This window comes from Bos taurus, chromosome 23 (genome assembly GCF_002263795.3).
Source record: "Bos taurus isolate L1 Dominette 01449 registration number 42190680 breed Hereford chromosome 23, ARS-UCD2.0, whole genome shotgun sequence".
NCBI lineage: Eukaryota > Metazoa > Chordata > Mammalia > Artiodactyla > Bovidae > Bos > Bos taurus.
In genome coordinates, this window is record NC_037350.1 from 39,900,082 (window position 1) to 39,924,686 (window position 24,605).

Consider the following 24,605-nt stretch of genomic DNA (forward strand, 5'->3'; position numbering starts at 1 on the left):
GCTTTAAGCCAACTTTTTCACTCTCCTCTTTCACTTTCATCAAGAGGCTTTTTAGTTCCTCTTCACTTTCTGCCATAAGGGTGGTATCATCTGCATATCTGAGGTTATTGAGATTTCTCCTGGCAATCTTGATTCCAGCTTGTGCTTCCTCCAGCCCAGCGTTTCTCATGATGTACTCTGCGTATAAGTTAAATAAGCAGGGTGACAATATACAGCCTTGACGAACTCCTTTTCCTATTTGGAACCAGTCTCTTGTTCCATGTCCAGTTCTAACTGCTGCTTCCTGATCTGCATACAAATTTCTCAAGAGGCAGATCAGGTGGTCTGGTATTCCCACCTCGTGAAGAATTTTCCACAGTTTATTGTGATCCACACAGTCAAAGGCTTTGGCATAGTCAATAAAGCAGAAATAGATGTTTTTCTGGAACTCTCTTGCTTTTTCTATGATCCAGAGGATGTTAGCAATTTGATCTGGTTCCTCTGCCTTTTCTAAAACCAGCTTGAACATCTTGAAGTTCACGGTTCACATATTGCTGAAGCCTGGCTTGGAGAATTTTGAGCATTACTTTACTAGCATGTGAGATGAGCGCAATTGTGCAGTAGTTTGAGCATTCTTTGGCATTGCCTTTCTTTGGGATTGGAATGAAAACTGACCTTTTCCAGTCCTGTGGCCACTGCTGAGTTCTTAAGACTTGTTGAAAGATTTTGCACATATGATGTGATTGCTGAGCCAACATTCTCTTATATATTTTTTCCTCACTTTTAGTATCTGGTCAAAACTTTATCATACAATGTTTCCATGAAAGAAGTGAAGCAGCTGCTCTGCTTTATAACAGTCACCATTTTAAACTGAATTTGCCCATATCATAACTTATGCTCAATAAATAACAGCTGTCACTATTATTATGGCAATCCATGTCTCCTAATGTATGCTCTAAGGATTATATTTTATAACAAATAAACATTTAGATGTGAGAGCTAGACCATAAAGAAGGCTAAGTGCAAAAAAATTGATGCTTTTGAACTGTGGTGCTAGAGAAGACTCTTGAAAGTCCCTTGGACTGCAAGGAGATCAAACCAGTCAATCCTAAAGGAGATCAGTCCTGGGTGTTCATTGGAAGGACTGATGTTGAAGCTGAAACTCCAATACTTTGGCCACCAGATACAAAGAGCCAACTCATTGGAAAAGCCCTGATGCTGGGAAAGACTGAAGGCAGGATGAGAAGGTAGTTGGATGGCATCACCAAGTCAATGGACAATGAATCTGAGCAAACTCCAGGACACAGTGTGGGACAGGGAAGCCTGGCATTCGGCAGTCCATGGGGTTGCAAAGAGTTGGACATGACTGAATGACTGAACAACAACAAAATAAATATTTATACTTATATAGATATAACATTTTGTTTTATAGCATGTTTTTCAAATCGATCATGATGTCAATTTGTGGGTCTCAGCCAAGATTTTATTTAAAAAAGAAAGCAAAACACAAAAGAAAATATCTGAATGCATTCCACGTGGTAAGACAAAGTGTTTTGTGAAACTTGTAGTATTGTGAGGAGGGGGGTGTGTGTGTCTAAAAGGTATTTCTTACTATGGGTTGCCTTTACAAGTTTAAGGCTCATTGTTACAAAGTATGTATTTCTAAAGAACATAATGAAAAGATACATATTTACTCTGGAACAAAGGAAAACAACCACATTTATTTTTCTGTAATAGTCATTCCTTCTCTTTTATATTCAAAGCACAATTACTCAGTTTTTTACATTGCATTAGAGGTATGCAAACCGTTTAAAAAGGAATTTTCCATTCATTTTCCATGAGCACTATTAGAGAATTAATAGGCCAGCATTTGTTGACACAATTATTTTCCACAAATGGATTCTCATTCCTTTCCCATTTATCTAACTATGAAATAATAAGACATCCAAGGAGTCTTGATATTTAGTTTTCTGTTCTCTCATGATGTCCTATCTCCATGGCAAACATGTGACAATTCCCTTTTATGACAAACTGATCTATAGCCAAATAGCATTTCATTGGAAATTATGAAAAATAATTTTAATTAATCTACACAAAGACCTACCTACCACATATACTCATCCATATTAAAACCCTTCAAATGTTTTTGAACTCTCTTCACAGAAATCATAATATCGTGGGCAGAAGAAAAATAACCAGTATGCAATATCTTGCATTTCTTATGGAGAAAACAGACCAAGCAGAACATAAAAAGAAGCATCAGTCATTAGAGGTCAAGGGTTGGGGAACAAATACAGGAGTTCCACACTCCCCTGAAAAGTCACAAACTCTGTCTTGGTATTAATCCTGTGCTACTGACATCAACATTCAGCACGAGGGTTAGTTGCTGGTTATGACTGTGGGGACAGTGAGCATTCCACCTCTAAACTGAATTCACAAATGCGCCACTTCATCTTTTCAACATTTATTCTGGTTAGACCATCCACTGTGACAACTGAAAGCTGTCTTTTTATTTCTTCTTCAAAAATAAAACACATTATATATTTATTATTTTTAACTTGCACCAGGTCTTAGTTGTAGCATGCGGGATCTGATTCCCCGACCAGGGGTCGAACCGGGGCCCCTTTCATCAGGAGTGCAGAGTCTTACCCACTGGACCACCATGCAAGCCCCTAACATTCATTTCAAATGGAAGGAAGTTCCCACAGGAAGCCTTTTCATAACAAGCGCAGAGATTTTAAAGAGCAGGGAAGATCTTAAGAGTCTCCTAAGTCACAATTTAGTTCAAACAATTTACTGAGTACCTACTCCATGCCAGGCACTATGTGAGGACCTGGACACAGATGTTTCCAATCCAGTGGGCGAGATCTAAAAACATAAATTTTTATAATTCTATATGCTACAGACTATGCCTGAGGTATATTCAGGATGTGAAAGAAGCAGAGAGGAAGATCACCAACCCAGATAGGCTGCCTAAGGAGATCAATGAAGTTTCTTAAAGAGGTGATGTTGGAACTCAGTCTTAGAGAAAAGAGTTCCCCAGGGAACTTAGGTCATAGAGCATGATATATGTTCATGCTAACTTGATACAGTTGTATTCAACTCTTTGCAACTCTATGTCCAGTAGGGCTCCTCTGTCTATGGGATTCTCCAGGCAAGAATACTGGAGTGGGTTGCTGTGCCCTCCTCCAGGGGACCTTCCCAATCCAGGGATTGAACCCATGTCTCTTATGTCTCCTGCATCAGCAGGCAGGTTCTTTACCACTGGTGCCATCTGGGAAGATCTAAAACTTGTGTGCTCTTGCATTGGCTGGGAATCGAACCAGGCCTCCCCCATGGCAGGTGAGAATTCTACCACTGAACCACTAATGGTTATACAATAGATATTCAGGACATTGCAAATAAGGTTAAATATGAGACTTGCAAAATGTGAAAAACAACAGTGTGATTTGGTTCAATCTAAGCACTGCGCGTGCTCAGAATTCTGCAGGTAGTTTGGTAGCGCTGGATCAGTGAGAGCGGAAGACGAGCAACAAGGTGAAGAGGGCAAATATCAAATCAGAATCTTCTGTGGGAATTCAAGCTGGAACAGACTCAGGTTGGGGTTTTTAGGACTAGGATACCATTCAAATCACTAGGATTGCCTAAGTATTGAAAAATACTACTTAGTAAACTTTAAAATGCCAAAAGGAAATTTAAAACATTAAAAATTATATTCATAATTCTATCTGCTTAAAATTACAACTATTTTAAAATCTTGTTTCCTTCAATTTTACTTACACAGTTTCTTAATAAACATGTCATCTTAGAGCTCATTAACTTTTGCACTCTATTACTTAACATTGACTGGTACATCTCATCACCTGTAATCACCGTATCTGTTATTTTGATGGCTGCAGAGCATTCCACTAGGTTCTTACCACTGACAACTCAACCAATTTCTCTTTGTCTGTCATGCAGGCAGTTTCCAGGCTTTCCTACGCCAATGGCATTTTTTATAAGTAGCTTCTATATGTATATTTTACCTTATGTTTTCCTTGAGGTAAATTCTAAAATTACCAGGCTACTGAGAATGAGTATCTTCATAACCTTTTGTTAGCCAGGGGGAACAGGGCTGGGTACTTACTGTTTTGCTCCAAGTAAGGCCTGTGGTGTGGTGTTCCTTGATGTATGCTTGAAGCTCGCTCCAAATGTTCAGATATGACTTCACCCAATCCACATGACGTAGATCACTTTGTCATAAAAGAGAGTGGAAGAGAGGGCTGTTAGGATCTAAAATAAAAATTTAACAACACTGGAAGGCACATGGCAATCTAATAACTAAAGCACCAGATGACTCTGGAACAACGGTTTTTCTAGTCCAGTAACTGTGAACTGAGTCTGAAAAGAACCTCGGAAGGATATGGCCCAGGTCTGCCCTGAGAGGAGCCGAGTGCCCTGAGGTCTGGTGTGGAGCAGAGAGGCCCGCGGAGAGACCATCCACCGAACCCAGTCAGCTCATTCTCGTGCCATCTCTCACGGGGAGATGAACACGGAGGGGAGCTCATTTCTTTCTGTACTGCTTCTGATGCAAAATGAAAAACAATGTGTTTTCAGGCAGGAGAATGGTACTAAAAAGAAAAAAGGTCCTTTGGCTTGTTTTCGAATAATTTGTGGAATTATTCAATTGAAAGTGTAACCAAATTGGAGAATTCTGGACTGATAAGGAAAGTTGCTATAGTAAGAAAAATGATTTCCTACAAATAGGTAACACTCAACAGTTGTAAAGGGACAATCACTTAGATTACCTTAAGTTGATACTCATAATGACAATGAAAGCAAGGCAGGGCACGGCCAGTATTTTTATTCCTATTTTACTCAACCAAGAAGTGATAAAATACTTACCTTTTAAAACTAGATTAACATATAGGATTGGGAGAACTGTTAGAAACATTAAACTTATAATATAAACAGGCAAAAATAGTTGCATTTCCTTTGGATAATTTCCAACCACACATTTTTTTCTACTTTGAATAAAGTAGTGGTAAATGAGAAAATGATGAAATCTGTTACCAAAAATTTAATCACAAACCTGGGCCATTAATCTGAAGACAATATTGGAAGGAAATCTCTATTATTTTGCCTTTGTCAATAACGACTTGTCTCTGGATATATTTTGCTTTCCTTGAAAAGTTCTAAGTACCATGAGCATATTTAGAACTCCAGGGTATTAAGTCATGCCATTTAAGAAAAGGAAAATGGGGAAATGAACTCATAACTATCTGCCCCTCAAAAAGGAAAAACATGAGTGATTTTGTTCCACATTTTTAGATTTACTGACTACATTAATCAAATCTATGAAATATTTCATTGTCACTTCCTCTCAATTTTACAGTCAAAACCCCAAATCCACATGTTTATCTATTATATGGTCATTTAATTCATACATGTGCATATGTACATATGTATGCACAATACAGTCTGTAGGCATTCTAGAAAAAGCAGGTTGCACATTCAATATACTTCTATTAAAAAGCTTAACACATGAAGTCCAAACCTGCACAGGCAAATTATTTTTCTTTTAACTATTACAGTATCATTTTAACTTGAAGAAAGTTCTAGCTAAACGTGTAGTAAGGAATAACAACATGGTCCCTTTTAACCCAAAGGCAGACTCTGTGCTTAGTTGTGTCCAATTCTTTGCAACCCCATGGACTGTAGCCCACCAGACTCCTCTGTCCATGGGGATTCTCCAGGCAAGAATACTGGAGTGGGTAGCCTTTCCCTTCTCCAGGGGATCTTCCCAAATCAGGGATCGAACCCAGGTCTCCCACATTGTAGGCAGATTCTTTACCATCTGTGCCACAAGGGAAGCCCGTGTCTAAGAGACAACAAATTGAGGAGGACTTAACTATACTTCAGGAGCTGACAACTCAGCCTCAGTTCCACTTCCCCTGGAAGAAGCTATGCGAGGGATGGGTGACTTTTCATGATTATGACTCAGAAAAGTCTTACCTCTGGAAAGTCAAAATAATTAACTTGCTCTTTTCATTTATTGACAAAAGAGCTGAGCAGCCAGTCAAGCCAGCTGAAAAGGCTGCACAGATGCGAGTCCACTGCCCACAGCCCTTCTGTGTACACCACAAGGAAGCCCGCCTTTATTCTCCTCCACCCACGGCTTGTCTGTCAGGCAGGCAGCCGTCAGCCTGCCACACTGGTGATACCTCTTCAATGAGTCTGCAACACCCTGCAGCCCTCACTGAGCCCACACAAAGTGCAGGCACTGCTGCCTTGGGTGTGCACATAAATGGGTGTGAGCAAGCGGCTGTGGAGCATTCTGCTTTGTTCAGGTTGGCACCCCTGGAAGCTCCGTGGTGACTTAGGACTGAATGCATTTCCCCAGCACACTACACAGTCTTCGAGTGGTCCATTAAGTTTAAATGCATTGTCCTTGATGCTGTCAGAAGTAGATTTTCTACCTAATAGCTGATCAAGAGGAACAAATGCTGGACTTTCTTTGTGTGTGCACAAAAAAGTGCAAACTCTTAACTCTCTTGGCTGTACAACACCTGGAGAATCACTCACACCATGGCCCCCAAGACACACTCAAAAGTAGGGACTGGAGGACAGGAGCTGATGAACGGAGATAAAAACAAAAATGGCTTCCAAGGGTGATGTGCAAAAAGGCAGAGGCTCAGGAGGTGGCCAAGGTGTCCCGAATAGGCAGGTACAGGTGTGTGTCTGCATATCCCAAGAAGGGACTAGGTAAAGAGGTCTTTCATGTTAATGCTGACATACTTTTGCAACTTAAACTTGTTCTTTCCTGAACTGCTATTTTTATGTGGGCAGATTGTCTTGCATTTCTGATGCCTGTTCTCATTCATACTGCACAGTTCCGTAGTCTCTAACACAAAGTGGCAACATTTGGAGTTGTATTACTGGGCACTCAACCACAGTTCTATGCGTGCAGGGAGTCTGTTACTGAGTATCAGAGCTTAAGTGAAGCTTCCTTAGGGTGGAAGAGACCTCAGGAGGGAAAAAAGGTGTGTAGAAGTCAGAAGTCTCTAGAGCTGCTCTTCCCAGAAGAGCTAACAGAATAACTAAACTCTATGAGAGGAGGAGAGTACTGTGGTTGCTTTTTGTCTTATTCTGTTTAGTATAATAGCTTTCCTGGGATATAACTCATATCCTAGGCAATTCATCCATACAATTCAATAGCTAAGTTTAAACTGTGCAATCATTACCACAGTCAGTTTTAAAACATTTTCATCACCTCCCAAAGAAACCCAATACTCATTAGCAGTTACTCTACCCTCAGATCAGATCAGATCAGATCAGTCGCTCAGTCTTGTCCGACTCTTTGTGACCCCATGAATCGCAGCATGCCAGGCCTCCCTGTCCATCACCAACTCCCGGAGTTCACTGAGACTCACTCACATCCATCGAGTCAGCGATGCCATCCGACAACTGTTAATCTACTTTCTGTCTTTATGGATTTGCCAATTCTGGAATTTTATATAAATGGAATACAGTATGTGGTCTTTTGTGTCTGACTTCTTTCACTCAGCATAGTGTTTTCAAGCCTCATCTATCAGTTCAGTTTAGTTCAGTTCAGTTGCTCAGCCGTGTCCGACTCTTTGCAACACCATGAATCGCAGCTCGCCAGGCCTCCCTGTCCATCACCAACTCCCGGAGTTCACTCAGACTCACGTCCATCGAGTCAGTGATGCCATCCAGCCATCTCATCCTCTGTCGTCCCCTTTTCCTCCTGCCCCAATCCCTCCCAGCATCAGAGTCTTTTCCAATGAGTCAACTCTTAGCATGAGGTGGCCAAAGTACTGGAGTTTCAGCTTCAGCATCAGTCCTTCCAAAGAAATCCCAGGGCTGATCTCCTTCAAAATGGACTGGTTGGATCTCCTTGCAGTCCAAGGGACTCTCAAGAGTCTTCTCCAACACCACAGTTCAAAAGCATCAATTCTTCAGCACTCAGCTTTCTTCACAGTCCAACTCTCACATCCATATATGACCACTGGAAAAACCATAGCCTTGACTAGACGAACCTTTGTCGGCAAAGTAATGTCTCTGCTTTTCAATATGCTATCTAGGTTGGTCATAACTTTCCTTTCAAGGAGTAAGCGTCTTTTAATTTCATGGCTGCAATCACCATCTGCAGTGATTTCGGAGCCTCCCAAAAATAAAATCAGCCACTGTTTCCAATGTTTCCCCATCTATTTCCCATGAAGTGATGGGACCAGATGCCATGATCTTTGTTTTCTGAATGTTGAGCTTTAAGCCAACTTTTTCATTCTCCTCTTTTACTTTCATCAAGAGGCTTTTTAGTTCCTCTTCACTTTCTGCCATAAGGGTTGTGTCATCTGCATATCTCAGGTTATTGATATTTCTCCCAGCAATCTTGATTCCAGCTTGTGCTTCTTCCAGCCCAGCACTTCTCATGATGTACTCTGCATAGAAGTTAAATAAGCAGGGTGACAATATACAGCCCTGACGTACTCCTTTTCCTATTTGGAACCAGTCTGTTGTTCCATGTCCAGTTCTAACTGCTGCTTCCTGACCTGCATACAGGTTTCTTAAGAGGCAGGTCAGGTGGTCTGGTATTCCCACCTCTTAAAGAATTTTCCACAGTTTATTGTGATCTACCCAGTCAAAGGTTTTGGCATAGTCAATAAAGCAGAAATAGATGTTTTTCTGGAACTCTCTTGCTTTTTCCATGATCCAGCGGATGTTGGCAATTTGATCTCTGCTTCCTTTGCCTTTTCTAAAACCAGCTTGAACATCTGGAAGTTCACGGTTCATGTATTGCTGAAGCCTGGCCAGGAGAATTTTGAGCATTACTTTACTAGTGTGTGAGATGAGTGCAATTGTGCGGTAGTTTGAGCATTCTTTGGCATTGCTTTTCTTTGGGATTGGAATGAAAACTGACCTTTTCCAGTCCTGTGGCTGCTGCTGAGTTTTCCAAATTTGCTGGCATATTGAGTGCAGCACTTTCACAGCATCATCTTTCAGGATTTGAAATAGCTCAACTGGAATTCCATCAGCTCCACTAGCTTTGTTCGTAGTGATGTTTTTTAAGGCCCACTTGACTTCACATTACGGGATGTCTGGCTCTAGGTGAGTGATCACACCATTGTGATTATCTTGGTTGTGAAGATCTTTTTTGTACAGTTCTTCTGTGTATTCTTGCAACCTCTTCTTAATATCTTCTGCTTCTGTTAGGTACATACCATTTCTGTCCTTTATTGAGCCCATCTTTGCATGAAATGTTCCCTTGGTATCTCTAATTTTCTTGAAGAGAGCTCTGCTGCTACTGCTGCTAAGTCACTTCAGTCGTGTCTGACTCTGTGCGACCCCATAGGCGGTAGCCCACCAGGTTCCCACGTCCCTGGGATTCTCCAGGCAAGAACACTGGAGTGGGTTGCCATGTCCTTCTCCAGTGCATGAAAGTGAGAAGTGAAAGTGAAGTCGCTCAGTCGTGTCTGACTCCTAGTGACCCCATGGACTGCAGCCCACCAGGCTCCTCCATCCATGGGATTTTCCAGGCAAGAGTACTGGAGTGGGGTGCCAGTCTTTCCCATTCTGTTGTTTTCCTCTATTTCTTTGCATTGATCACTGAGGAAGGCTTTCTTATCTCTTCTTGCTGTTCTTTGGAACTCTGCATTCAGATGCTTATATCTTTCCTTTTCTCCTCTGCTTTTCGCTTCTCTTCTTTTCACAGCTATTTGTAAGGTCTCCCAGACATCCATTTTGCCTTTTTACTTTTATTACTTTTACTACTTAATTTTTTAAATGGCTATACATTTTACTTATCTGTTCCTTTCCTGAAACCCCCTGTCTTCTCTCTGCTCATTCACCAACTCTATTTTGATCAATGGGCTTCCCTGGTGGCTCAGACGGTAAAAGAATCCACCTGCAATGCAGGAGACCAGGGTTCCATCCCTTGGTTGGGAAGATCCCCTGGAGGAAGAAATGGCAACTCACTCAGTATTCTTGCTTCGAGAATCTCATGGACAGAGGAGCCTGGCGGGCTACAGTCCATGCGGTTGCAAAGAGTCAGACACTACTGAGTGACTCTCACTCACTCAGGTTTTGTCCATTTAGGGCTGGTCCGTCACAAATCATCACAGACCTCTCCTTATTGTGGTGATAGGTAACGGAGTGACATACATTCCTGCTGGGAGAGTTTATTCATTACCAGAGAATTGAGGCAAGACTTTCTAAAACACACATATTATCTGGATCATTGATTTCACTTTCTACTTTGCTTTACCTACACAGATGGGATTTTTCCTTAATGTTTATAGTCAATTAGCCTTTGAAAGGAATCAGTAATGAACTATATGAAGTCTGGGGACAAATGTTTAACGAACAATCAATTGAAGATTTGGTCAGTAAAAGAAGGTACGTACCTGTGTTTGTAGTCCTTTAAGACCCTGTTAGTGTAAAAGGTGGCCGCGTCGTTCATCTCCTTGACATAAGGACCGGGTTTGGGGGACTGAGAGAAGAGGGCCATCACCCAAGCATAGAAAGAAAAAAAATAAAGGATAAGAAAGAAAATGCCTTAAAGAAGAAGAGAAGCAATGGAGATGTCAATGGAAAACTGGAGGCAAATTTTGTTCTGTAAGGATCGGTGAAATGCTTCCTGCATCTCAGAACACAAAGCCCTGAACTTCAAGTGGGGTTAAGAAAGAGCTGCTGCGTTCAGCCTGAAAGGAACCTTCCTTTCACGAAGGATGAAGGAGGCTGGAGGTGGCCACAAGTTTCCCCAAACACTCCAAAAACGCGACGAGGCACAGGGGCGACGTTCCAGCCGGACTCACCACGGCTATCCACCCAAGGGCAGGAATGCTTTCGCTGACAGCTGAGAGATGATTAAACATCGTACTCCCCCGGTTCCTCTCTCTGAAAGTCTGGATCTCCTGAATCTTTTCCGATATTGGTTTCAGAAGTGCAGCCACGTCGTTCTGTAAGCAAACATGGAGCACGGTTACTGGGGACCGACAGAAACGCAGTGCCTCCGTTCACACTGACCTAAGCAGGAGGACTCAGCACTTGTCAGGGGCTTTCAGAAGAGAGCGGGTTTTTTTCCCTTTATGGCCATACTGTATTTTCACTGTCTGAAGTATGAAAATTGCATGGATTTCTTATATTGTTAATGCTGCTTCCATAGGCATGGGGAAAAAAATCCAGCAGTACAGTATGGCCCCTGTTTTTTTTTTTCCTTTTCAAATAATTTTTATATGAGGTTACATTGGTGAAGCTATATTTGATTGAGAGTGGATTTTATTTTTTTAATTTATTTATTTTTAAAAATTTTATTTTATTTAACTTTACAATATTGTATTGGTTTTGCCATATATCAAAATGAATCTGCCACAGGTATACAAGTGTTCCCCATCCTGAACCCTCCTCCCTCCTCCCTCCCCAGGCCCCTGTTTTGAAGACTTCTGAATGCAACCCAGTGAAATTGAGTGCAGATCAAGTTATATTTTCTAATGGAACACATAAATATATCATCTGATGGAATGATCAGAATAATACACACCTAAAATCGGCATAGGTAGAGGTTAGTAAACGGATATCTTCCTATTCCTGTGACACGAGGGAGGGAGAGTCCTTGAAATGAAATGACATGAGGGAGAATCCTTGGTTTTTACCATAATTATGATAACCCATGCAAAAAAAGTGGAACTCTTTCACTGAGGTTCTTTGTAAGAAGGTGATGGCTTAGAATATTTATGTTGGGTTGGCCTCAAAGCCTGTAAGATGTTATGGAAAAAACCCAAAGGAACTTTTTGGCCAACCCAGTAAGTGATCTCCAAGGTTTCTGCCAGTTTAAAAGTCTCTGATTGACAAGATTCACTGACCAGGTCTTTCCTATCACGGATATATAAACGCAAGCAAAACACTTTCTAATTGAGATCTGCAGGTGAACAGAGGAATGTTTTCCTTTGGGAGAAACAGAAACACAGGGAAAGAAAGCAAAGTGTTCTTAAAGTTCTCAGTGGACTTTTATTTTTTCTGTTTTATTGAGAAATAATTTACCTACATCATTGTATAAGTTTAAGGTGTAAATACACGCAAATCAAACCAGTGTAGTGGTTTGATTTACATATACTGTGAAGTTATTACCACAATAGGTTTAGTTAATCAATATCTACCATCTGATATAGATACAATAAAAAGAAAAGGAAAAAAACGTTTATCCCTGTGATGAGAACTCTGAGGATCTGTTCTCTTAACAACTTTCCTACAGATCACACAGTAGTGTTAACTACAGTCATCATGCTATAATTCATCCTAGTATTTATTTGTAACTGGAGGTTTATACCTTATTACTATCTTCCTCTGACCCCCCACCCCCACCCATAGCCCCTACTTCTGGTAACCACAAATCTACTCTTTTTTTTTTTTCTGTGAGTCTGGTGGGTTTTTGTTTGTTTGTTTAGATTCCACATGTAAGACAGATCACACAGGATTTCTTTCTCAGACTTATTTCACTTAACATGATGCCTTCAAAGTCAGTAGACTTTTAAAATTCTTCCATATTGAAGAAGGTGGAAAAGAAAGGTTGCTTCAAAAGCAAGCCAGGTCTTGTGGAAAATTCATGAATACCTTCCTACCTTCTTACTTTCCCTTCCTGGCCATTATGAAGGAAAGGTCTTAAGAGATCTGAGGAAGACCCTGAACCAGGGTTGTTATGAGCTGTATTGTGTCCTTCCCAAATTCAAAATGTTGAAGTCCTAATCCCTGGAACCTCAGAATGTGACTGTATTAGGAGGTAGGATCTTTAAAGAGGTACTTAAGTTAAAACTGAGGTCATTAGTGTGGACCCTAAACCAATCTGACAGGTGTCCTTATAAGAAAAGGAGACGAGGATGCAGAGACTCAAAAGGGAAGATCATGTGATGACACAGAGAGAAGACGGCCATCCATAAGTCAAGGAGAGGCTTCAGAAGAAGCCAGCCCTGCCGACACCTTAATCTTGGACTACGAATCTCCAGAATTGTGACAACACACCTCTATTTGTTTAAGCCATCCAGTCTGCAGTACTTTGTTCTGGCAACACTGGCAAACTAAGGCAAAGATGTAATCACAGTATAGGTTTCCCAGGCGGCTCAGTGGTAAAGAATCCCCTGCCAAGGCAGGAGACTCGGGTTCAATCCCTGGGCCAGGAAGATCTCCTGGAGGAGGAAATTGCAACCCACTCTAGTATTCCTGCTCGGAGAATCCTATGGACAGAGGAGTCTGAAGGTCTACAGTCCACGGGGTACGACTGAGCGATGGAGCACACACACAGTGACAATACAGGAAAAGCAAACAAACACCCCAAACCCTCAATAAACAGACAAATAAAACCTCTCGAAACAGTCCCTGCCCCAAACACAGCTGTTCCACGTTTCTTGGCTAATGACAGCCAAAGTCAGGTTGAAATGCTCTTCCTAGAATTTCACTCTTTAGAAGGCAAACATTTCCCTCTTTGAGAGACTTTTTTTTTTTTTTAGTCCAAATTCAACACCCAATCAAAGGTGTGTTATACAGGTTTCCCCAGAAGGCAGTTGATTTTTAATTATGGGAACACCAGTAGAAAGCATCCTAATTTTCTCCCATGATTTGCTCAGCCATGATGCTCTTGATGCAATGACATTTTTGAGAAAGGCCAGAATATTTGAATTGTTAGTGATAGCTGGCCTATTGCCCCAAGAGGAAAAAGAACCAGAAACTGTGTATTTACAATGTTAGCTAGATTTATTAAGGCCATCCTTGTTTATCTCTAACTTCCCAAGAACAAACTCTAAAGTCTGAGGAGACAGTATTCTGGAAGATATTTTATATTGGTTATCTGATGAAAGCACCATAAAGATTGAGAAAGTTTTCTTTTGCCTTAGTTTGGCAAATTGCATGAAGAACTGTCCTCAAAAAAAAAAAAAAAAAAAAGCAATGCTGAGACAACTAAGCAGAACGGCTACTTGCAAAACCCTAATAAACAGTACAGCTTTTATTCTGTGCCAATAGATTTCTCATGCGCTTTAAAGGAGGCTTACATTTTCCAGATCATCCTGAACTTTCACAGCTGGAATTGAAAACACAGAGAGAACATTCGAGTTATGGTGTGATTTCCATCAAGGCTGATCCTGTGGGATATCAGGGGGAAAGCGAATGGTGGGAGGGGGGAGGGGAGTTGTTAGAAGAACTCCCACCTGTTTATGCATCAAGCACATGAGCTTCCCAGGTGGTGCAGTGGTAAAGAATCCACCTGCCAATGCAGGAGACTCAAGAGATGTGGGTTCAAGCCCTGGGTTGGAAGGATCCCCTGGAGTAAGAAATGGCAACCCACTCTGGAATTCTTCCCTGGAAAATTCCATGGACAGTAGTTGGGCTACAGTCCATAGGGTCACAAAAGAGTTGGACATGACTGAGCACACACACACGCATACTCAATACTTAGAGTTTGAATTGCACTGAGGTCAGTCACCTCTATATCAAGGCTTTCCACTGATAGATTATTTTAGAGGCATCTGTTTTGTTTTTGTTTTTTTTTTCCCCAATGGAATGCATTGGTGCTGGCTTTTCAGACAGAGCTAGAAGCTAGTGCGCTTTGGAATGACTTTATTTTTATCTACTTATTTAGACAAGTAGCCACGGACCTTAGCCATGGCACCTGGGATCTTTGTCACATCACGCAGGATCTTTCATGGTGGTGCGCAGATTCTCTAGTTGGTGGTATGCAGGCTCAGTTGCTCTGCGGAATGTGGGATCTTGGTTCCCACACCAGGAATTGAACCTTTGGACCACCAGGGAAGTGCCTGGAATGACTTTAAATTGGCCAGTTTTACATGTCTCACCCAGATTACTTTCTAAAAAACTTATCACTCAAGTTTTTTTTTTTTAATTCCAAGAGACACTTCCCTGAAGGAAAATTATTTTTCAAGACTTATGTGAAAATTAGCCAAAAAAATCTCCCTTTCCCTTCTCCAGGTTTCTGTGGTTTGAACAGAAGGTCAAAATGGCCAAACCGGAGAAGATGCATGTGCAAACTGCAAGTTTCAGCGAGTGTTTTTCCAAGGGCTGTCTTAGCTTGATGGGACTGTACTTGGGAGAGTATTTAAGGACTCCATGTCTTTATGACCCTAGTTTCTAAATGCTTTAAAGTTGAAGAATTGAGACCCATTATCAGATTCATCTCAGTTTAGCTCCAGAAATAATTGTTTTGCAGAAAGTAAAACTAAAGAGCTTTATCAGCGAGCTTTGTAGAAACTTTACCCAAAAAGGAAAACCAAATTCCCACTCACGCTGTTTTGTAAGGGAGGGAACAAACTCTGGGAGTTTGACCTTAAAGATGTGCCATTGAGTAAAACAAAATAAGCTTGTTATTTCTGGAATCCATGGTTCTTGTGTAGTTCTATGTCAGGTAGAAAATGGATCAATCTGCTGTTATTTCTTTTAAAATAATTTCTTTTCTTGATTATCCTCTTTATGTGAAAATTGGAGAATAAAGATGGATAAACATAAGTAAACAATGTTGCTGTTGTTCAGCTACCCAGTCATGTCCGACTCTTTGTAACCCCATGGACTGCAGCACACCAGGCCTCCCTATCCCTCACCATCTTCCAAAGTTTGCCCAAGTTCATGTCCATTGCATCGCTGACGCCCTCTTCTCCTTCCACCCTAAGTAAACAATAAACACCCCTAAATCCACCACAAGGAGAAAAACACTGCTAAATGTTTATTTTTTTTCTTGTCGATATAATTACTAGAGATATCTTCAAAAATAGCAATGCCTTCTTTGTAAATAAGCTATTGAGACCATAAGGAATAGTCTTGAGTTGAATTTAAGAGGTTTAATTAAAACAAGCAGGCACAAAAAACAGATAAAAATCCACCCATATATTGGCAAGCTCTGTGAAACTATCATTTTTAGAAAGGATATTTTAAATATAAATGCTACGGAGATATTACTGTTACAACTCAGGCAAATTTAACAGCATTAAAGTAAAAATTGGACTTTTTAAATATTTGAATCCCACCAATGTTAAAAAATCCTAAGAAAGCTCATATTAAGCAGTACATCTTAGCCAACCATACTACCAAATATCAATCACGATTACTTTGTCTTAGGTGTTTTTGTATCAACAAATTTTACCAGTTGATTCCACTTGAGTACACATGAGTATATTACACAGAAAACATAGAAAGATACTCATCAAAGTGTTAACACAGGATTTTCATTCAATTTGATTGCCTAATCCATACATACTAAATTTTCTAATTAAGTATGTGCACTTCTTTTGTAATGAATGGAAAAGTTTTAAAGCATATTAACCAGTTTTGTACCTTTAATGGTGCAAAAAAATTTATATATAGGTCTATTAAATTTATAGATATAAAAATATTAAGACTTTCATCATTAGGGAAGTAGCTTCAGGAAAATATGTTCAGAAATTATTAGAATAAATTATTCAGATGAAGAAGAATAGTTAACATTTTCTCAGGCAAAGGTTATCCAAATCAGCAACAGTGTTTACATCTAAAACATATCATTTGGGCACATCCTAATAAATGGAGCAATTGTTTTCACCATTTTAAGTCAAAAGCAATTTTTTTTAAAAATCAGAAGTGTTAATTTGCATTAACTTGCTTTGTAGATATTTCTCTAGACTAATTTCCCTTCATTGTTCCTCTAATTTAGAAATTTCCACTGTCCAGGAATATTTTGGAGGTTTCAGAATATCCTCATGATCATACTTTCAGAAACATCTGCACATTTAAGACAACTTGAAAATTAAAGACATCTGCAAAACTGTCACAGAAGTCAATCTAAATAAATTAAACCAACTGAGCTCCATGGATGTACATGATACTATGGTAGCTGCCATTATATTGCATTATAACAAATTCCTTGGAAAATATTTTTATATGTCCTTAAGAATTTATATTCCCTATGTGTCTTATTTTATGACTGTTAAACTCTTAAACTGACTGGTTCAAAGTTGGGAAAGCAGTATGACAAGCTTGTATATTGTCACTCTGCTTATTTAACTTACATGCAGAGTATATCATGTGAAATGCCAGACTGGATCAATCACACACTGGAATCAAGATTGCCAGCAAATATATCAACAACTTCAGATATGCAGATGATACCGCAGAAAGTGAAGAGGAACTAAAGATCCTCCTGGTGAGGGTGAAAGAGGAAAAGCAAAAAAGCTGGCTTAAAATTAAACATTAAAAAAATTAAGATCATGGCATCCGGTCCCATCACTTCATGGCAACTAGAAAGGGAAAAAGTGGAAGCAATGAGGGATTTTATTTTCTTGGGCTCCAAAATCACTGCAGATGGTGATTACAGCCATGAAATTAAAAGACGCTTATTCCTTGAGAGGAAAGCTATGACAAACCTACACAGTGTATTAAAAAGTAGAGACATCACTTTGCTAACAAAGGTGCGTATAGTCAAAGCTATGGTTTTCCCAGTAGTCATGTACAGACGTGAGAATTGGACCAAAAAGGAGGCTGAGCACCGAACAATTGATGCTTTCGAATTGTGGAGCTGGAAAAGACTCTTCAGAGTCCCTTGGATTGCAAGGAGATCAAACCAGTCAATCCTAAAGGAAATCAACCCTGAATATTCACTGGAAGGACTGGTGCTGAAGCTGAAGCTCCAATACTTTGGCCACCTGATGGGAAGAGCCAACTCATTGGAAAAGACCGTGATGCTGGGAAAGACTGAGGGCAAAAGGAGAAGGGAGCAGCAGAGGATGAAGTGGTTATATAACATCACCAACTTGATGGACATGAATTTGAGCAAACTTCAGGAGACAGTGAAGGACAGGACAGCCTGGCAGGCTGCAGTCCATGGGGTCAGCGAGTTGGACATAACTTAGCAACTGAACAACCACAACAACAAAACACTTAAAAATATACTCAAGAATTCCAAAGGCTTTTTTGCTTTTATTCCTTAAAAATCCTTCTTAAAGAATCAAATTCTGCCATTTGCAACAATAAATGGACCTGGAGGGTATTATGCTTAGAGAAATAATTCAGACAAAGAAAGACAAATACTTATATGTTTTCACATACATATGGAATCTAAAAAATTTAAAAATAAATGAATATAACAAAACAAAAACTGACTCATAGACACAGAGAACAAACTGGTTACTTGGGGAAGAGAGGTGGGAGAAAGAGCAAAATGGGGAAGGGAATTAAGAAATACAAACTATTAGGTTTAAAATAAACAGGATACATGCATGTAATGTATAGCACTGGGAATATAGCCAGTATTTTATAATAACTTGAAATGGATTTTAATCTATAAAAATATTGAATCACTATGTTGAATACTGAATATAACACTGTAAGTCAATTATAATTCAAATAAAATTTTTTTGGCTGCACTCTGTGGCATGTGGGATCTTAGTTCCCTGACCAGGGACTGAACCCACATCCCCTGCATCGGAAGGGGGAGTCTTAACCCCTGGAAGCTGGAGAAGTCCCCCACTATACTTCAATTAAAAACAAGTCTTCTTAAAGAGTAAAACGAATGAACTATGTTTGAAAATGAATTGCATTGCCCTGATACCTATGAGAGAAGCTTCCAGTATGCATAAACTCCTACTTAAATTTTTTATACAAATCTATCAACAACCCCTTATACTCATCAGCACATCCTCCCCCAGTAATAATATCTGAGAAATAAACTATTTCAGACATACAGGAAAACATAGAAAATAATGACAGGCACCTCTGTACATGAAAAATAATTTAATATTTCATTGGGGCCAAGGATCATCTCTGATATCCCTTTACTGACATTTCCAAAAAACAGCTGGAAATGCAGAGGTCTGGAGCACAGGACAGATATCTCTTCAGAAAGAACCTCAGCGGTAGCACTGAAGCTTGATGCCAAATTGTTGTACTTTTCTTATAAAGGTAGAATAGTTGCAAATCAGGCATTTTTAGTGTAATTTTTTTCTGCCAAAGCATTTAGCAAACCACAGGCTAAAGAGCCTTTTCTAAAGTAATTTTTTTACTTTTCAGACAACTTACACTGTTGCTTATCAATATACTTTAACTTCTCAGAATCATTCAAAGCCTTTTTTAGGGTTTTGGAGCCACTAACCCAACGAACAATGTATGTTTGTCAGTTCGAACTTCCTGTTTTTTTATTTTTCTTTGCCACTGTTCACAAGTGTGAACCTGATTTCTCATCATTTTTAATTTTTGTCCTAGACTATCGTAGGAAGCCCTCACTCTGAAACTTACATTTTATTATCAGAACAAGAACACAGTTTTGCTGACATGATACATAGGCTGCTATTTTCTCCAAGCTTTCAATGTGTCACTGTCTCAGAAGGGTAGGTATGTGATACAAAAAGTCAAGTTCGATGGAAATCTAAAAGTTTATACAGTGATTCACAATAATTTGTGTCCTTATAATATCTCATCAATTCTTCTGCACTCAGCTTTCTTTATAGTCCAACTCTCACATCCATACATGACTACTGGAAAAACCATAGCCTTGACTAGATGGACCTTTGTTGACAGAGTAATGTCTCTGCTTTTTAATATGCTGTCTAGGTTGGTCATAACTTTCCTTCCAAGGAGTAAGCATCTTTTAATTTCATGGCTGCAATCACCATCTGCAGTGATTTTGGAGCCCAGAAAAATAAAGTCAGCCACTGTTTCCCCTGCTTCCCCATCGATTTGCCATGAAGTGATGGGACCGGATGCCCTGATCTTTGTTTTCTGAATGTTGAGCTTTAAGCCAACTTTTTCACTCTCCTCTTTCACTTTCATCCAGAGGCTCTTTTGTTCCCCTTCATTTTCTGCCATAAGGGTGGTGTCATCTGCGTATCTGAAAGTGAAGTCGCTCAGTCGTGTCCGACTCTTTGCGACCCCATGGACTGTAGCCTACCAGGCTCCTCTGTCCATGGGATTTTCCAGGCAATAGTACTGGAGTGGATTGCCATTTCCTTCTCCAGGGGATCTTCCTGAACCAGGGATCGAACCTGGGTCTCCCACATTGTAGACAGACGCTTTACCGTCTGAGCCAGGTTATTGACATTTCTCCCAGCAATCTTGATTCCAGCTTGTGCTTCCTCCAGCCCAGCGTTTCTCATGATGTACTCTGCATAGAAGTTAAATAAGCAGGGTGACAATATACAGCCTTGGCGTACTCCTTTTCCTATTTGGAACCAGTTTGTTGTTCCATGTCCAGTTCTAACTGTTGCTTCCTGACCTGCATACAGGTTTCTCAAAAGGTAGGTCAGGTGGTCTGGTATTCCCACCTCTTAAAGAAGTTTCCACAGTTTATTGTGATCTACCCAGTCAAAGGCTTTGGCATAGTCAACAAAGCAGAAATAGATGTTTTTCTGGAACTCTCTTGCTTTTTCCATGATCCAACAGATGTTGGCTATTTGATCTCTGGTTCCTCTGCCTTTTCTAAAACCAACTTGAACATCTGGAAGTTCACGGTTCACATATTGCCAAAGCCTGGCTTGGAGAATTTTGAGCATTACTTTACTAGCGTGTAAGATGAGTGCAATTGTGTGGTAGTTTGAGCATTCTTTGGCATTGCCTTTCTTTGGGATTGGAATGAAAACTGACCTTTTCCAGTCCTGTGGCCGCTGCTGAGTTTTCCAAATTTGCTGGCATAGTGAGTGCAGCACTTTCACAGCATCATCTTTTAGGATTTGAAATAGCTCAACTGGAATTCCATCACCTCCACTAGCTTTGTTCATAGTGATGCTTTTTAAGGCCCACTTGACTTCACATTCTAGGATGTCTGGCTCTAGGTGAGTGATCACACCATAAAGAAAGCTGAGTGCAGAACTGATGCCTTTTAACTGTGGTGTTGGAGAAGACTCTTGAGAGTCCCTTAGACTGCAAGGAGATCCAACCAGTCCATCCTAAAGGAAACCAGTCCTGGGTGTTCATTGGAAGGACTGATGTTGAAGCTGAAACTCCAATATTTTGGCCACCTGATGAGAAGAGCTGACTCATTTGAAAAGACCCTGATGTTGGGAAAGACTGAGGGCAGGAGGAGAAGGGGACGACAGAGGATGAGATGGTTGGATGGCATCACCGACTCAATGGACATGAGTTGGGGTAAACTCCAGGACTTGGTGATGGACAGGGAGGCTTGGCATACTGTGGTTCATGGGGTCGCAAAGAGTCGGACACGACTGCAAGACTGAACTGACTATCTCATCTCCTGAATCTTGCTTCAACAACAGTCAGATGATAAAAACGAACAAACTTAACCTTAGCTGTTCTTCATATTGAGATTTATAATTTTCATTATATAGGTTCTGATAGGAAGAGTCTTTCCCTGATAATACAGAAAGATGATAGTCCAGTCACAGAAAACACGTCTTTTCCATTCATGGATTGTTGTGTTGCTAACAACTGTGTGTGAGGCACATATGAAGCTCTAGTGCCTCTCTTCTGTATAACTGGACTTGACAAAATGCGTTCCGAGAAAATGCTGGAGTCATGGCAGGTACATGGGATTAGCTAGATTATTTGAGATCCAGGAAGGAAGCAGTGGTCAATAAAGGGCAATGATGAATAAAGACATACAAAATCATGGCAGAGAGAAACCAGAAGCGAAAATTAAGTTGAAAATCAAAAGCTTAACCTGGTTACCCACAATAAGCATAAGAGAGTAGACTGGATGGTTGAGAAGAATCTCATCTTGTACTTTGTCAGTGTTTCAACTTATTTTATGGACCTAGCTGAAAAGACACCAACATTTTCCCTCTCTGGGTAGGTACTGTCTGGCTTCTGACAATGATGAATTTTATAATCACCTATAATTTTACTTTACGGGATTCTGAACATTAAAGCTGAAAAGCAATCTCACTGTGCTTTACCTGAACACACAGGACTTCACTAACAATTTCTAAAATTGGAGAGAATTGCCAAAAGCATTCAAATTTACCAGCTTTATAAGTCTTAAAAATAATATATCAGAAACTAGTTCTCTGAGATGGAAAAAAATCCAAATTGCTATACATTTTAAAAATTAAAGCATATTTGATGTACAATGTTGTGTTAGTTCATGGTATACAGCAAAGTGATTCAGTTATACATATATATTAGTTTTCATACTTTTTCATTGTAGGTTATTGTAAGATATTGAATATAGTTCCCTGTACTGTACTTACTATACAGTAAGATCTTGTTGTTTATCTATTTTGTATATAGTAGTTTGTGTCTGCTAATCCCAAACTCTTAATTTATCTCCCCTCTTTCCCAAAGTACTATAAATTTTTTTCTACCAATGTTTGTGGAGTATGGACTCTATGCCACTCATCATATTGATTGGTTTTCCCTAGTTCTGTCTGCTTTCTAATGATAAATCTCAGTTTAAACCACCAACGTCATCATCTGAAGGATCCCTGCACAGTCAGCTGCATTTCCTGGGTCATTGTTGTTCCCCTGGATAAACAGGCCCATGGTAAAGGGAGAGTTAGATCTTTCCTTTGAGATTCATTTGTGCAGGACATGGCTGAGATGACGTAAATCTTTAGTTTCCAGTTCAGTCTCAGGAGGTGCAAAAAATTGCAATAGCTGCTCTATGTCTTAAGACATCTCGCAAGGTGGATTTACCAATAATTGTACCAAGCTACTAATACAGACACAGGACTTGCCAGGGGGCACCAGTGGTAAAGAACCACCTGCCAATACAGGAGACATAAAAGATGAGGGTTCAATCCCCGGGTCAGGAGTATACCCTGGAGAAGGAACAGCAACCCACTCCAATATTCTTGCCTGGAGAATCCCACAAACAGAGGAGCCTGGTGGGCTCCAGTCCATAGGGTCACACAGAGTCAGACCTGACTGAAGTGACTTAGCACGCACTGATACAGCACTCTAATCATCCTTAATCAGAAATCAGCTTCCTCTCTCCTTTTAAAAAAAGGCTGTTGAAACTCTTCAAGTTGTACACTTAATTTATTTTTCGGGCATGTGGTATGTGGGATCTTAGTTCCCCAACCAGGGATTGAACCTGAGCCTCTCGCGTTGGAAGCACAGAGTCTTAACCGCGGGTCCACTAAGGAAGTCCCTCGGCTTTCTCTGTTAAGGTTAGTAGAATCTTTGTCCGATTCTACTGATTGCTGTTCTCAAGAGCCATGCTTCCCACAGTGCATCCAACAGAGCCCCAGTTCCAGTTTGGTGAACAGCTCAACACAAACAGGGCGTCCTGGTCGATGGGGTTTGAGAGGACTCTGCACACAGCATCTCCCTTTTGGCGAGTCCGGACCCACCTCAGAACACTAATGGAGTCACTAAAGAAGCCCATTTATCTCGTTTACCTTGATGCTTCTCAAGTTTCTTAGCTCACAGAACGTTTTGTTCCACCCACCCGTCTCCCTCCGTTTTGCAGGGAACTGGTTTCCTGTAGAACAGCCTCCAGGAAAGGTTGGCGGCGGAAGCCTGTGAAGCGGCTTCAGAGTCACCGGGCTCCGCCGGGCTGCTCACTGTGCGTGCGTTTGTCCTCTCGGTTACGCTGGTTCATTACCATGGAAACACTTTCAGGGACATTTAATGGAGGCAAAGAAGTCTCTTCGCTCGCATTTCTAACACACACACACACACATACACAGGCTGTTTTCAGGAGCTATAATCATCTCTGAGAGGACTGCTGGCATGACCCTCCCCACTCTGCACCGAGAGTCTATCTCCTCTTGCAGCTTCACAGTCAGTCGTTTTTTGGTCAGCCCTGCCCCCACTTCCAATCACCACTGGCAGTCAGAATCTCTTTCCTCTCCTTTTTCCTCATCTTTTTTCTCTCTTCTTGCTCACACTGAACCTTGTGTTCGGAAAGGCAGACCATTTAGAAACAACACCCCTGCATCACAGTATTCCTTCTACAGAGCAAACTGAGGGCTAATGACATTTGCTTGCCCTTCGTCTTCAAGTCTTGACCTATCTTTTCCTATGTGCCGCCCCATGGCCATGCGATGCTTTTTTGTTACCCAGGAGAGATTTCTGGCTCCTTCCAAGTCCAGAGGACTCCCATAGCTTCTCCTGACATTAAGTCTCCCTCATGCCACAGATCACATACACTCGAAATCCTATCAGTGCCAGAGGATGGCTGTGTTTGGTTTCTCACACTGACCCCGAAGGGAAAGTGTGGCTAACGCCATGTGTGAAGCTACACCCCCAAGAAACAAAAAACGTGATGTACATCCAGAATTCTATGAGGCACATGCAAGAAGACCATTTTTGATCTTTGGCTCAGCTCTTTAGATAGAAAGCCTACAGCTCTTGACTGTAATAAAGTGGAGATGATTGTGTTCACACCTCTAAAGATATGTCTAAAGACTGCTACCTGTTGGTCCATTTATTTCTTCATTTATTTAACAAATATATACTGAGCACCATATCTATGTGCCAGGGCTGGAGAGAAGATGGAGCAGAGTGGTAACAAGATAAGCTCTCTTATGTCCCTGTCCTCTTTTGTCCAAGTAGCGTGGGGAGTGGATTAGTCAGAATTTTCCATAGAAGCAGCACCAGTAGGATGTGACTACATACAGAGTTTTATAAGGAACTGGCTCATGGGATTATGGAGGCTGTCAAGTCCCAAGATCTGCAGAGTGAGTCAGCAAACTGCAGACCCA

General features: G+C 40.7%; 1 protein-coding gene across 1 annotated transcript in view; it reads right to left on the bottom strand.

Annotated features, from left to right (window-relative positions):
* Positions 1-24,605, bottom strand: part of CAP2 (cyclase associated actin cytoskeleton regulatory protein 2) — a 134,996-nt gene that overhangs the window by 32,568 nt on the left and 77,823 nt on the right. The window contains 3 exon segments of the mRNA NM_001098979.2: positions 4,106-4,211; positions 10,383-10,468; positions 10,794-10,937. Coding sequence (NP_001092449.1) covers positions 4,106-4,211; positions 10,383-10,468; positions 10,794-10,937 — 336 coding nt within the window.